General features: G+C 51.9%; 1 protein-coding gene across 1 annotated transcript; it reads left to right on the top strand.

Moving 5' to 3' along the window:
- Positions 1–336: 336 nt before the first annotated feature.
- KCNG4 (potassium voltage-gated channel modifier subfamily G member 4) lies at positions 337–12552 on the top strand (the record flags this gene model as incomplete). The annotated part of the gene is made up of 2 exons (XM_082677173.1): positions 337–1077; positions 11782–12552. 2 exons carry the CDS (start codon positions 337–339, stop codon positions 12550–12552), a joined length of 1512 nt encoding a protein of 503 aa, XP_082533299.1.
- Between the last annotated feature and the right edge of the window lie 2899 nt (positions 12553–15451).

Raw genomic sequence — 15451 nt, 5'->3', positions numbered from 1 at the left:
CTGAGATCAGAGAGGTTAAGCGACATACCCAAGACCACACAGCCTGAAAGTGACACAGCTGTTCCAGGGAGATTCTTCTGAGATATAAATAAACGCTCTATCAGGGAAGGGATGTCATCATCATCTCTTTTTGTTCACTGATAGATCCCAAGCGCATAGTGGTAGGTGCTCGGTAAATCTGTGTTGGATGGAAGATTAAGAGAATAAATGATGCAGGTGCAGTTGCAGGAAAGCAGACATGAGGAGATGCTGTCTAGGACTCTGCCCTGAGACTGATGTCTCCCCGTTCTCTTGCTCTTGTCCCTTTTGGGTGCCAGGACGTCTTCGGTGATACCCATGCCTTCCAGAGACAGGGGCCTGCATCCCAGACACCATCACCTCGGCTCCTGCGGCCCTTTGAGTCAGTTCTTGCCACGGCCCGTGGAGCCCCCGTCCATCAAGGGCATTTACTACCGCAGGGCCCGGAAGCTGGGAGCGCAGGACGCCTCCTGGACGGCGGACCTGAAGAAGGAGATGCTGGTCAACGTGGGGGGCAAGCGGTACCTCCTTCCGTGGAGCACGCTGGATGAGTTTCCACTGAGCCGCCTGAGCAAACTCCGCTTCTGCCAGAGCCACGAAGAGATCGCTCAGCTCTGCGACGATTACGACGAGGATAACCAAGAGTTCTTCTTTGACCGGAGCCCCAGCGCTTTCGGGGTGATCGCAAGCTTCCTGGCGGCAGGCAAGCTTGTCCTCCTCCAGGAGATGTGCGTGCTGTCCTTCCAGGAGGAGCTGACCTACTGGGGGATCGAAGAAGCCAATCTGGAGACGTGCTGCCTGCAGACACTGCTGAGGAAGCTGGACGAAGTGGCCGAGCTGCGCACGGAGGAGACGCTGCAGTGTCGGGCAGCCGGCCGCCCCACCGTGCACACGTCCCGCTGGGCGCTCTTCATGAACCGGCTGCAGGAGATGGTGGAGAACCCGCAGTCGGGGCTCCCGGGAAAGATCTTTGCTTGTCTGTCCATCCTCTTCGTGGCCACCATGGCCGTCAGCCTGTGCGTTAGCACCATGCCGGACCTGAGGGCAGAGGAGGACAAGGTGAGTGTTCCGTCTCTCTGTCGGGCGTGGTGCCCGGGACCCGCGGCACTGAGGGCCCACGAAAACGTTTAATATCGTTGCAAACAAGAAGGAAAGAGGGACTTCCCTGGCGGTCCAGTGGTTAAGACTCTGCCCCTCCAATGCAGGGGGCGTGGGTTCGATCTCTGGTCAGGGAACTAAGATCCCACACGCCATACAGCCAAAAAAAAAAAAAAAGAAAGAAAGAAATGAATATGATCCAGTGTGAATTGTATTCATTTTCACACCGATGCAGTAGTAAAAGATAATTTTATACATTTTTTTTGAAGAAGGAAGCACATAAAGGGCACCCATGAAAGTCATGAGGGGCCCTGCCTCTGATAGAGAGCCCCAGGCACTGACAAAGCCACCGTGGTCTTAGTGGGCTGAGCTGGCCCAGCCCAGCCTCTCCTGGCTCTGTGACCACGGCTCACATCACTATGAAGGTGCACACAGTCCATGCACCCATCGCATGTTAACTGAGCAGCTACTGTGTGCCAGGCACTAGACCAGAACCAGATTCCCTACCTCCTTAAGCCAACTTTCTCGTGGGCATCTCAGCTCCATTGTCAGATGAGTAAACTGCGGCTCAGGCCACTTAGCTTCCTAGGAGTAACCAAGTGAAGATGCCGATGATGACAGAGACTCTCGGCCCTTGTTCCTGAGCCTCCCAGTCAGTCCCACCGGTTGGGGAACTCACAGCTGAGTTGATTTGGAAGTGACCCTGCCCCGGGAGGCCAGGGCAGAAACGTTTGCTTGCCCACTCCTGCCGTGTCTTTCTGGGAAGCTGTGGGAGACTGCCCACACCCCCCAGGGGGCCAGATGGTCTGAGAAATGAGATAAGAATCTAACATTTTGTTGGGAAGGTTATTGGAGAGCTTCAAACTGAGAACTGGATTGTTTCCTAAGTTAAAATGTTGCTCTATAATCCTCATGGCTCTGCAGCACCTAACTTATGGAGCTTACATTATAGCAGAGAGAGAGCCGATAAAGAAAACATATACATACGGCAGTGCAGGCTGTATATGGTTTATAACTGGTGTTGGTTGACCTAAGTTCCCTTCTCTTAAACGTATATCCCAGGGCTTCCCTGGTGGCGCAGTGGTTGAGAGTCTGCCTGCCGATGCAGGGGACACGGGTTCGTGCCCCGGTCCGGGAGGATCCCACATGCCACGGAGCGGCTGGGCCCATGAGCCATGGCCGCTGAGTCTGCGCGTCCGGAGCCTGTGCTCCGCAACGGGAGGGGCCACAGCAGTGAGAGGCCCGTGTACCGCAAAAAAAACAAAAAAAACAAAAAAACACATATATCCCAGGGAGGATCAGAGAACTTTCCAGATAGAGAGGACTTAGATGGAGAACTAGCCAGTGCTTCACACCCGGAGTAGGCTGTCAATAAATTTTTGCTGAATAAAATGTATCTTGTTCAACCTATTAATATTTTGTCCTAAAGGAAACCAACCAAAATGTTTCGAGTTTCAAACAGCTTTTTTCCCCATAGAGAGGACTGTAGCTCTGATTGTAGGCATTTCTTTCATTCTTTAGAACGAAATCATGTAATTTAATAGCCTGGTTGTTCACAGAAATATTTACATGTGGACGCTGTAGTAAAAAGATTAGGACAAAGTAAGGGGCCTCCGTCCTCTGTCCCCTAAGGGTGCCCTTGATCCCCGTTGCTGAGGAAGGACCCCTGGATTTTTCACAAGCCTGTTCCTCTTAGGGATGGATTTTCAGGGAGCCGGGATTTAGATTGTGCAGAGGGACAAGCTCTTTTCAAAGCCTAATGCTTTGAAAATTACCCAGGGTACGAACACAGGTTGGTGTAACAGGGACTTGGAAAATTAAATTAGAGGTGGGTAAGAGGCCCGCAGAACCGGGGAATCAGGCAGCCATTTCTACTCGTGGGTCAAGGGAGGTGATGCCCCCGGTCCAGTTGCAACCTCTGTGCAACTGTGAAGCCACCCCTGGGTGTTCTGCCCAGAGAGGGCTTGGGAGATGCAGCCCTCCAAAAAAATGTGTGTCTATTTCGATGGTGATTCAGAGAGCCTGGAGGCTGAGGACCAGGCGGGCTTCGTTCTTTCAAACTGCGCCCTTACATTCACATAAAAAGATGATGTCCTTTCCCGGCCACACGTGCCTGGTATTTCGTATTTGTCCTCTGGGACATCAGTCTGAAAGCAGCGATTCAGCACTGACTGCAAAGCTGGACAGCTACTTCTGGGGACAGGAAGTACCCAAGAGGTGTGAGGGTTCAAGTCATCCTGAGGGGATGTGACTTGCAGAACACCTCCATCAGACACGGAAGAGGCGTCACGCAGGGTTGGAGAATTAGCACACCTGTGAAGAAAGCATTTTCCTTGCCCTTAATTCTTCTAGCTTCTTACAGCAACATCCCTTGAGTAAACTTGGCAGTTGGGGTGCAAGGTCTGTGCCCGAGATTGCAAAGTAAGATGGAGGAGGCAGGAGGCATTGTGGATGGGAAAGACCAAGCCAAGTGCCTAAGCACCTCCAGGAGCATTCAGACTCTGCTGGGTTCCCTGGGAGAGCTCGGCCCAGAAGGGATGAGAGAACTGATGCTTATTAAGTGCCCTTCAGGAGGCTGGCATTTCACAGGATGGACTTAATCCTTGTAACAGCTTTGGGAAGTGAATACCACTTCTACCCCCATTTTACAGATGAGGAAACTGAGGCTAAGGGAAGCTTTTTATCACTTTCCTAAGCTCAAAGTTAGTAAGTGGCAGAGCCAAGATTTGAGCTCACCTCTGCCTGGCTCTAAAACCTGACCCCTTACACCCCTTCTTCCAATGCTCGGCCCTCTACCTGTAGGCTAGACCCTCAGCCTCAATGGCACTTAGCACTTCTAAGGCATCTGGACTTTGTGAAGTGCTTCTCTGTCCAGGGTAATGGTTCTGAGTGCCGACGCCCTGGGTTTGAATCTTGGCCTCATCCCTCATGAACTCAATGATCTCAGAAAAGTCACTTAACTTCTTTGAGCCTCAGTTTCCTTATCTGTAAAATGGGGATGCTATTAGCCCTTTCCTCAGGGGGTTATGGTGAGGATTAAAAGAGTAATTTGTGTAAAGTGATTGGAACAAAGCCGACACACGGGAAGTGCTCAAAAAACGTTAGTCGTCATCATTGTTCACTTATCAGGTACTAGTTAACAGGAAGTCACCACATTTGTCCTTTTATTCATTCATCAACAGTCACGCAGTACCTACTAAGTCTATTCTTCTAGATGCTGCAGATAAGACAAATTTCTCACTTTCCTGGAGCTTATATCCTGAGCATCCCAGCTCCCGTTTTTAAATTGAGGTGAAATTCACATAACATAAAATTAACCATCTTAAAGTGAACAATTCAGTGGCAGTTAGCACATTCTTAAGGTTGTGCAGCCAACACCTCTATCAAGTTCCAATACATTTCCAAAAGAAAACCCTGGACCAATCAGGCAGCCGCTCCCCACCCCCACCCTCAGCCCCTGGCAACCAGCAGTCTGCTTTCCGTCTCTGTGTCCCTATTCCAGACACTTCACATAATGGAATCATACAATATGTGGCCTTCTGTTTCTGGCTTCATTCACTCCACATAACGTGTTCAAGGTTCATCTGTGTGGTAGCCTATGTCAGTACTTCATTCCTTTTCAGGGCTGAGTCATATTCCACGGTCTGTAAATGCCACAATGTGTTTATCCATCCAGCCAGTGATGGATTCCTCAGGTTCTTTGCTTCCCTCCGCCCAAGTCCTCTACCGGGGCTGTCACCCCTGCCATTTAGCCCTAGCGCCCTTTCCTTGTAGCCCTTGCCTGGCCTCTCTGCTGCTCAGAGCACCTTGTCCGCCCTCTGGGGGAGTCAGAAGGTCACCAGGCTGCTACAGCTGAACACATGGTCCTTTTCTCTTGACCTTTTTCTTCCTCCTTACTGCTGCTACCTGGCTCTGCCCTCGGACAAGTCACTCTGTTTCTCTATGCCCCCATTTCCTCTCCCATAAATGAGGATAATGCCAGCACCTGCTCAGAAGGAGGCAACAGGACCGACGGTCTATTCACGATGTGCCGGCACAGAGCCAGCACTGGCTATGTTTACCCACCTTTGGGATTCGCTCATGCCCCTCCCGCCCGCGCATCTGCTTTGTCCCTCAAACTCTCTCCCAGCTCCGTGGGACCCCTGGGGACAAGCACAGGCACATGCTCGCACATCCCCTCCTGTTCTAGCTTCTACTTCTGCCCAGAGGTTTGCTTGGGACTTCGGGGATGTTGCAAAGGGACACACTCTGGATTGCATCTGTGCAAAGTGCACTGGATGGGAGCAGAGCCTCGGTGCGGCTGGGGGTGGGATGGCGGGACTCTGCTTCCCCCGCCCCCTTGTGCCCTGTGCTGTGCTTTCTGCGTCTCGCTGGGATGGGGAAGGAAGGAAGGCACAGACAGATTTTTTTTTTTTTTTTTGCGGAACGCGGTCCTCTCGCTGTTGTGGCCTCTCCCGTTGAGGAGCACAGGCTCACGGACGCGCAGGCTCAGCAGCCATGGCTCACGGGCTCAGCCGCTCCGCGGCACGTGGGATCCTCCCGGACCGGGGCACGAACCCGCGTCCCCTGCATCGGCAGGTGGATTCTCAACCACTGCGCTACCAGGGAAGCCCGGCAGGTGGATTCTTAACCACTGCGCTACCAGGGAAGCCCGAGAGATTTGTTTTTTTTTTTACAGAGAGCTTTTTAAAGACCAGGTGGAACCACTGGGGGCCCTGATGGAACAATTCCCTCCTGGCGCTGGTGCAGCTCACCTTCGGGGCTGCAGTATCCTCCCCCTCCTCCCCACCTTTGATAAAAAGTCTCGCGCCGGAGCCAGTGTCTCCTCCTACCTGGCCCCTTCTTGGATCATGGATCAGCTCCAGAGAGAACTGCCCGCTCTGTAGCTTCTCTGTGCTCAGTGACATTTGGTAATGGCTTTACGGAATTCTTCTTAACCTGTTTTGGGAGTTGTGTGTGTGTGGGGGGGGGGGTGTTCCCTGCCCCCTGCTGAGTCTCCCTATATCCCAGCCAACAAGCACTATTCCCCATTTCCTGTATGAGCCCCCCTTTCCTGAGCATACATACTTCATGCTGTCCCTCCTGCCTCACCACGCTCCCCTGGTCTCTGTGCATTCAATTCCGAGCCCCTCCCACTCAGAGCCCCCATGTGCCAGGGTTGGGGAGTCTGGGCGGCTAGGACAAGGGAGCCAAGGGTAGGGGCAGGGCTGGGGAGGAGGGACGGCGGCTCAAGGCGAGGGCGACAAGGGAGAGGATCGTGGAAGGGGCCTGCATGAGGGGAGGAGGGCAGAGAGACCTGGCTCTCGGGGAGAGGCATGAGTCAGCACCACCAGGTACCGGGACGGGGAGGACCGACGCCAGCACCAGAGGCACAAATGATGGATTTCACAGCCAGGAGGAAGGAAAGGGAGGGAACTGGGTGGAACTGCTGAATGGGGCAGTGGGACCAGCACTGAGCTAAGCGGGTAAGACGTGGCCGATTCTGGCCTCATTCCCAAAGAGGAGATGGCAGGCATTGCTGTGAGAGAGACAGAGGGTGCAGGGGAGGCTCCAAGGTCAAGACTTTGGCCCCGAGTCCCTCCCAGATGGAACTTCTAGAACTGGCCCTAGCTGTACCTGCAGCCATCTGCTGGTCAGCCTGTCCAGATGGTCCCTCATGGACAATGGCTTTGTCCTCAGAAAGCCCTGGCCTCCCTCTGACCCCAGAGCCCTTCAGAGTAGCTCTGCTATGGAGCTTCAGGAAAGGATGGGGCAAGGCTGTGGACCTCACTCCCTGCCTCACCCAGACTGACTTGGCCACTCAGACTCAAACTCGAGGTTCTTTTTTATTAAGATATAATTCATACCCTCAAATATTCAAGTGCACAAATCAGTGATTTTTAGTATGCAGTAATGCAACCATCCCCACTAATTCCATAACGTTTTCATCACCCTAAAAAGCAACACTGCTCACACTTCCAATTACTCCCCATCCCCTCCCCGCCCCCATTCCACCAGCCCCAGGCAACTGCGAACATACTTTCTATCTTCATGAATTTGCCTTTTCTGGGAATTTTATAGATATGGAATCATACAATATATGGTCTTTATGTTGGCTTCTTTCACTGAGCATAAGGCTTTCAAGGCTCATCTGCTTTGCAGCACGTGTCGGGACTTCCTTTTTTTTTTTTTGCGGTACGTGGGCCTCTCTCTGCTGTGGCCTCTCCCGTTGCGGAGCACAGGCCCCGGACACGCAGGCTCAGCGGCCATGGCTCACGGGCCCAGCCGCTCCGCGGCATGTGGGATCTTCCCGGACCGGGGCACGAACCCGTGTCCCCTGCATCGGCAGGCGGACTCTCAACCACTGCGCCACCAGGGAAGCCCAGGACTTCCTTTGTATGGCTGAATAATATTCCAACATATAGAGAGATCATATTTTGTTTTATTCATTCATCCGTTGGCGGGCATTTAGCTTGTTTCCACTTGTTGGCTGTTATCAATCACACTGCTGTGGACCTTCATGGACAAGTTTTTGTGTGGATGTGTGCTTTCAGTTCCTTCGGGTATATACCTAGGAGCGGAATTCCTTGGTCATATAGCAAATGTATGTTTAAGTTTTCTGAGGGACCACCCACCTGTTTTCCACAGCAGCTGTACCACTTTACATTCCCACCAGCAATGACTGGGAGGTTCCAATTTCTCGACATCCTCACCAACACTTGTTTTTCTTATTGTTGGTTTACTATATCATATTAGTTTCAGGTATACAACAGAGTAATTCGATATTTTTGTATCTTATACTCTATTTAAAGATATTATAAAATACTGGCTGTATTCCCTGTGCTGTACATCACATCCTTGTATCTTATTTATTCTATAGCTAGTAGTCTATACCACTTAATCCCCTTTTCCTAAAACTTGTTATTTTTTGTCCTTATAATCACAGCCATCTTAGTGAGCGTGGAGTGGTATCTCATTGTGGTGTTGATTTCCAACTCTGATTTAAAAAAAAACAACCAACTTTTCTGGATGGAAAATTTGGAGCATTTACAAAGTAAATAGAATAATCTAATGAACCCCCAGTAAGTACCCATGTCTCAGCTTTCACGATTGTCCGCAGTCTGCCGTTCTGGTTCTCTCTCTCTCTCCACCCCCTCCCACCCACAATCATTTAGCACCACGATCATTCATTTTATTTTTATTTTACAGTTTTATGGGTGACATTTACGTACACTGAAATGCACAAGTCTTAGCTGTCCAATGTAACAAATGGGGCACACCCACAGCCCTGTTTAATATGGAATATTCCCATCACCCCAGAATGTTCTTCCAGATCTGTTCGTGGTCTTCTCTACCCCATCCAGAGGCAGCCACTCTTTTGGTGATTCTGTCCACCTCAGGTGAGTGTTGCCCGCTCTTGGACTTCACCTGGATGGAAACATAGCCCCACATCCATCTGTGACATTCGTCCATGCTGTCACACCGTTCACCCCTCCGGCCTACCTGGGGCTGGTCATGTTTCTCTTCATTGCAGGAAGGAATCAGAGCACGCCTCATTCGTGGTGACAAGCCCCTCAGGGGGGTGACCAAGCATCCCCGTTTGTCCAGGACTGAGGGGAAGTTCTGGTGACCTGGGACTGTCTGTTGCTCAACCTGGAAAGTTCTGGGCAAACCAGGATGAGTTGTTCATCCTACCTACAGAATACAACCAGAAACTTCCTCAGAGAGAGGGTGACTTTTTTCTTTCCTTCCATTCTAGTTTTCTTCAAATACTGCCTGGCCTGGGAATTATTTTCTCAGCTCAAACCCCATAAACCCCTGCCATTCCAATGCCGGCCGCTAACAGGGCATTTGTCTGAGGACCAGTGCTGGGAGGTTGGTTTAGGCTGCAGAGCGGAGCAGCCATGCAGGGGGTGACTCGGCAGAGCACTTGTTGCAGGGCAGGGAGGTGGCCGGTGGGAGGTGGGTGGTGCATGCTTGGAACATCCAAAAGCCAGCACCAGAGGCAAAGGGAGGGAGGATCCACAGGGCCTCCTCTGCCTCCCAGGAGTCACCTTCCTGAGCTATTGGGTCGCTGGTCTGGGAAGACTATTCCCAGGCCACAGAAGGCTCTTACGCAAAAGAAAAAAACTCCCAGAATGTCAGTGATGAAAGAGGCCTTATGGAGAGGATCTGGCCCAGAGGCTGAAAAACTTCCAGGTGCCTCTGAGTCAACAGGAGGCCTCGCCAAAATGCAGATTCCTGGGCCTCGCTCCAGGGCTTTGATTTTGTGATGGGGCCCCCAGAATCCACATTGGTAACAAGCACTCTAGGGCACTCTGATGCAGGGCTTATGAATCAGCTTTGCGAAATCCTGATTCTGTTCCACCCTCTCCATCAGAAACTAAAGCACAGAGAGCGGCAGTGACCCCAGAAAAGTCACACAGCAAGTTTGTAGCAGGACTGGGGAATCAGGACCCAAAACTCCTGAGCCTTCCAGAGTCCTGAAGCAAACCCCAGGCAGTCATGGCAAAGACCTCTAGTGTGTTGGAGAATTTCCGCAGCCTCCTGTAAAATCCAGGATAGGAGAAGGATAGTTCCCCTTAAACAGACCAGGCAGGCTATGTCTGCAACCAGTGAATCATCTCATCCGGGTAGCTACAATGTTTCACGTACCTTCGGAGGCAGCAGCCTGCTAACTTCTTTACCTGCGTCATTTCCGTTTGTCTCAACCCTCCCGAGGCAGTGAACCGGGAGAGAGAGCTACCCAGCACTGGACCGGCGAATAGAGATCAGGACGGCCCAGCCTGTTTTTCTCTTCAAAGGCCAGACAAAAAGATTATTTCAGTTTAGTATTCCTGTGAGCCCAGGCACTGGAAATAATTTCTTTTTCCACATCAGAGGTTTTTAATCCAAAGAAAACTGTGCTTGTCAGCATCTTGCTTTTCACTCAATCAACTGGCTTTGGTCATTGGTTCACTCATCTATCATAAGATACAGATGATAGAAGATATAGACACAGATGGAGACAATATAGAGATAGATGCAGATGGAGATGAAGATGTAGATGTAATATTTAGAGTCAGGTTCTCAACTCTAGCTCCACATGAGAATCATTGATGGGGCTTCTGGAAAATTCTACTGCTCAGGCTAAAACCTAGATCAAGTAAATTAGAATCTCTGGCATCCCGACCTGGACATCAGGATTGTTTCAAAGCCCCCCCCCAGGTGATTCTAACACGTGCGGTCAAGGCTGAGAACCACTGCACTAGAGCAGAGCTTCTCCAAGCTTATTGAGCACACAAATCATTGTTGAAATGCAGATTCTAGCTCCGCAGGGACGCCGTGGAGCCCAAGATTCCATGTTTCTAACAAGCTCCCAGGGGAGGCTGATGCTTTAGGTTCCAGGGCACACTTGGAGTAGCAGAGGGGCTAGCGGAAGTCGCTGTTGGGGGCAGGGGTAGGGGTGTGAATGACACAGTGAGGAACCCACTGGAGCCCCACCTGGCTGGGATCTCAGGAGGGACATAGTTGCAATCCGCCTCACAGGGCCGCCGGTGTCCTCTCTGCCTGCCCCAGGCTCCAAGCCCCCAGAAACCATGTCTGCTTCTCTAGTCCTTTACCTCCGGAGTCTAGCATGGCACCTGGCACAAGGTGAGTCCTCCGTGCAATTTTGTTGGATGAATGAATGAGGGATGGCGGGCAAAACAGCGCATAATCTCTGGGAGGCCATCTACTATGAACGTGAGCTCAGACAATTTATCTCAGCGCTCGGGACCATTTCCTGGGCCATAACTGAAGCCGGCTGCCTGCTCACGGCATCACTGTGGGGCTTAAGTGACAGCACCAGAGCAGTGCCTGGTACACAAGAGGTGCTTATGTCATAAAGGAGAAACTTGGCCTCATGATAGAACAGCTTTCAACACGGTAGAAGTTGGTTTCTCTCATAAACAGGGACCGAGGTGAGTGGGCAGCTCTCATTCTGACACCTGGATTTTTCCCACCATGATGCTCGTCCTTCCCAGGGCGTTGGTCCAATCTGCTGGTTCTAAGCTGGGGAGCCCTGGCTCACAGGAAGGGGAGAAAGAGTGTGCAGGAACTCACGCCAACACTAAACTCCTGGAACTGGGGGTGGCATGCATCCCCTCTGTTTATATTCTGTGGGTGGGAGCTTAGTTATGTGGCCATGCTTAGCTGCAAGGGAGGCTGGAAAAGTGGTCTCTGATCTAGCTGACTGGCCATGCGCACAGCCACAACTTGAGAACTATGTAAAAAGGGGGTTTTGGTAGATGACTAAGAGTCTACAACAGGGCTCCATCGATGTACAGCTAAATGATAGATAGATAGATAATATATAGAATATAGAGACCATATACTATACAAAGAATATATAGAGAATATATATTGAATGTTTAATATATGCTATACTTAATATATCAGTATATTGTGATATGTATTATATAATATATATTACAGTAACATTATGTATATTATAAATATTAATATATTATAGAATATATTAGTACGTGTTAATATATTATTAATATATATTTAATATATAAAATAGAGAGAGAATATACCTTTAGTATAGAGACTCTGCATACGGAATCGATATCGGTATCATTGCAGATCTATGGAATTGCTTTTCAGTGTGGTTAGTTCGCCATTTCCGTCCCCTCTCTACCCTGCGTTTTGTCGTCTCTCCAGGGCGAGTGCTCGCAGAAGTGCTACTACATTTTCATCGTGGAGACCGTCTGCGTGGCCTGGTTCTCCCTGGAGTTCTGCTTGAGGTTTGTCCAGGCCCAGAACAAGTGCCAGTTCTTCCAAGGGCCCCTCAACATCATCGACATCCTGGCCATCTCCCCGTACTACGTGTCCCTCGCCGTGTCCGACAAGCCCCAGGGGGACGGCGAGAGGCCGAGCCGGAGCTCGTACGTGGAGAAGGTGGGGCTGGCGCTGCGCGTGCTGCGGGCACTGCGCATCCTCTACGTGATGCGCCTCGCCCGCCACTCGCTAGGGCTGCAGACGCTGGGCCTCACGGTGCGCCGCTGCACGCGCGAGTTCGCCCTGCTCCTCCTCTTCCTCTGCGTAGCCATCACCCTCTTCTCTCCTCTGGTCTACGTGGCCGAGAACGAGTCCGGGCGAGTTCTGGAGTTCACCAGCATCCCGGCCTCCTATTGGTGGGCCGTCATCTCCATGACGACCGTGGGCTACGGAGACATGGTCCCGAGCAGCGTGCCGGGCCAGATGGTGGCCCTCAGCGGCATCCTGAGCGGGATCCTCATCATGGCCTTCCCGGCCACGTCCATCTTTCACATTTTCTCGCACTCGTACCTGGAGCTCAAGAAACGGCAGGAGCAGCTGGAGGCTCGCTTCCGCCGCCTGCGGAGCGCGGCCCCGGCCAGTGAACGCGAACTCTTAAACGACGTCAAAGACCTGATCCTGGAGGGCCCTGCCTTGCCCATGGCATACATTTAACTCCAAATCCCCCCTGAATATTCCAGATCTTCAGCCCATCGCCCTCGTCTCACATGAACTGCAGAGCACCAGCACCTACGTCATCCAGTGGTGTGTTCCTAGAGCTTGGGGGTCACTCCCAGGGCTAGGAGGGGCTCGAGGCCAGAGATGTTTGGTTGGGTGATTCTTGACCCTCCTGGCCACGACGTTTACATCACTTGCCGTTTCCTCTCTCCCTGCTCCTCGCTGAGCACAAGCAGGTTCGCTTGCTGGGTTAGGTCTGTCTCCCTTTAATCTCGTTTCCTTTCCTGCAGAGTCTTCAACAACCCAGGCTAGCTTCCAGACACCTAGAGAACCAAGCCTACAGAATTCCATTCCTCCCCGAAGACCCTCTTTCCTGGGCCAACCCACCACCAGGACCTGGAGGGTTCAGTCACTGCAAACCCTTCTGATCAGATCTCTCCACCCAGCTCTACTGGGGGTTCTAGCCGGGGTCAGTTTTGCTATTGTTCACACCACCAATGGCATTTTTCTAATGCAGCTGCCTTCCCCCAGCTCTGGAAGCTCTTAGCCGAGAAGGCAGAACTGGCCTCCACGTTAAGTCCCACAGTGGGGGATGGTGGCCTGCCACCCCTCCTGACGCACTTGGGACCTGGACAGGAGCGGCACTTGTCAGCACAGCGGGTCCTTCTTGGCCACCTGGGCTCTTGGTGAGACATCGTCCAATTATCCGGTCCTTGGCCTTGACAGAGGCTAACTCTCACAGGGCACTGCACTGTCGCTTGAGAGAACCATTCCTGCTGCTGGTTCCCCCAGCACTGCGGGGACCTCGGCCTTCCACTCTCAGCTAAGCCACCACAGATGCAGCGCAGAAACGAGGGCAGACCTAGGATCTGCCCCTTGCCTGCTCCCCCGCTCCCCCGACCCCTCGATGCCAGAGAATAGACGTCCTTGGCTGATATTTCAATGAATTCATTTGCTCATCCATTCATTCATTAAGAGACCCGGCCCTTTGCATCCAGAGTAGGAGGCAGAGGTAGGACCAGGTCCTTAGAGATAAAAGCAGTGCGCCCTGAGCAGAGGGGAAAGAGCAGTGCATTCTGGGCAGTCGGCTCCCGGAGGGCTTCACAGAGACACAGGAAGGGGTTGAATGCGGAGGGCTGTTTGGGCTGTTTGGGGAGATGGAGCTGGAAAGGTGAGCTGGGATGAGATGCTGTGTAGCGGACTTGGACATTTCGGTAGACGGAGAGGAGATATTGCAGATGCTGGAGAAAGGGGTGATGTGAACGGACTGCAGGTGTGAATGATGATGATGATGGGATGGGTTGCAGGAGGACCAGCTGGGAACAGGGGACAGTCGAGCAGGTCAGGCAAGCTATGAGGGCCTGCCTCCTGCACGTCATTAATCGTACAAGGTGGTGGCACCCCTGGAGTCTCATCTTTTGTTCCCCAGCTGAGCACACCTGGGAGGGGCCTCGATAGCACCTCCCACCAGTGATTCGGCCGTGCACAGCTGCGCACCGTCGGCTGTAAATCCGCTAAGAGCACGGGGTTGCAAATGGATGATGGAGAGAAGATCGTGGACCTGTGATCTGATGTAGTTCATGTGTAGGCGCGTTAGCATTTCATCAGTGGGGACAACTTAACGTGCTGTTTATTCATTCCACTAGTATTTAGTGCAGGCCTACTATGTGCTGGGCACACGCCTTCCCCTGACCTCAACGCCAGGGTCAGTGTGGCCTCGGCCTCTGGCACAGGGGGCACCCACATCGGCATCTAGCTTCAAGCTGGCCTTGATCTCGCGGGGAGCCCTTGTTCCCTTTGACTTCTCCGGGTGCACTCCCAGCTGACAGACACACATGTCCCCGTCCCTCTAACTCCCCCAAAGTCAGCGGGGCACCCCCCAGTCCTTCCCATGCTGTTCCACCAAATAGGCGCTTTGCATAGTGGCGAGGTGGCCAGTCTCACAAGGAAAAGCCCTACCCCCTGGAAAAGCCTCCTGTGACCTTAGCCCCTTTCTGTCAGTTTCACGCATTGGGCTAGGTCTGTGGTTTTCCAGCTGGGGTCTCACAAAGACCCTCAGGGCGGCTGTGTGGGTGGAGAGCTCTGAATCCTAAGGTGCAGCACTTGCAAATAATGATTTTTAAAAGAATGTGCAAATTTCTAGATACCCTTCCCCATTTCAGTCATGGCCCCCATTGGGGGCGAGCTCACCCCAGATCAGGGAAGGCCTGGGACCCACATCAGGCCCCATATCGGTCCTTCTTCTTCTCATTGGAGACTTTTCTGTGCTGCGTGCCTGAGGCAATAACTCCCCACTCTGGCTCAGCCCATCCTGTGACTGGCTCCCACCCAGGCCTCTCCGTTTTCCTCTGTTTCCCATACCAGTCATCTGAACAAAATGTGCCAGGACTAAAAGAAAAATAGGTGAGCCCATCCCCAACATTATAAGGCTCTATAACGTCTCAGTACATGCCCGGTGGAAATTCTTTACCAAATTAGAAGTGGAAAATTGGAATTGATCGCTTACATGTGGGGCTTAATTAAAGGCTCTATTTTTTTCCCTTCCCTGCAATGTCCCGGGGGATTGGTCTCCTTGTGTTTAGTCTAGCCTGGCAGAGCAGCTTTTCCTTCATGCTGATTGGGTGGGATGGGGATGACCAGCGAGTTGCTAGGCGGTCTCTTCATCCCCATTGGCTGAAAGGAGTCTTGCGATTCCCAGAAGGGCTTGTTTTTCTCGGAGGCCAATGGGCATGACTGCAGCCAAAAGTCAAAATTTTCCAGCTGAAGGCAAAAGAGCAAAGGCCCCTTTACTTCAAGCTTATTTTCATGCGGCTTCCAGAGGCAACTTTAAAGTGTTGGTTCAACACCTCTCTAGCCAGAGTTGAGCCCAAGTGAATTGAGGATGGATGGGTTAATT

The sequence above is a fragment of the Grampus griseus genome (genome assembly GCF_964374135.1).
Source record: "Grampus griseus genome assembly, chromosome: 19".
Taxonomy (NCBI): Eukaryota; Metazoa; Chordata; class Mammalia; order Artiodactyla; family Delphinidae; genus Grampus; species Grampus griseus.
Note: the sequence above shows the minus strand (reverse complement) of the source record. Positions and strands in the feature narration are given on the sequence as shown.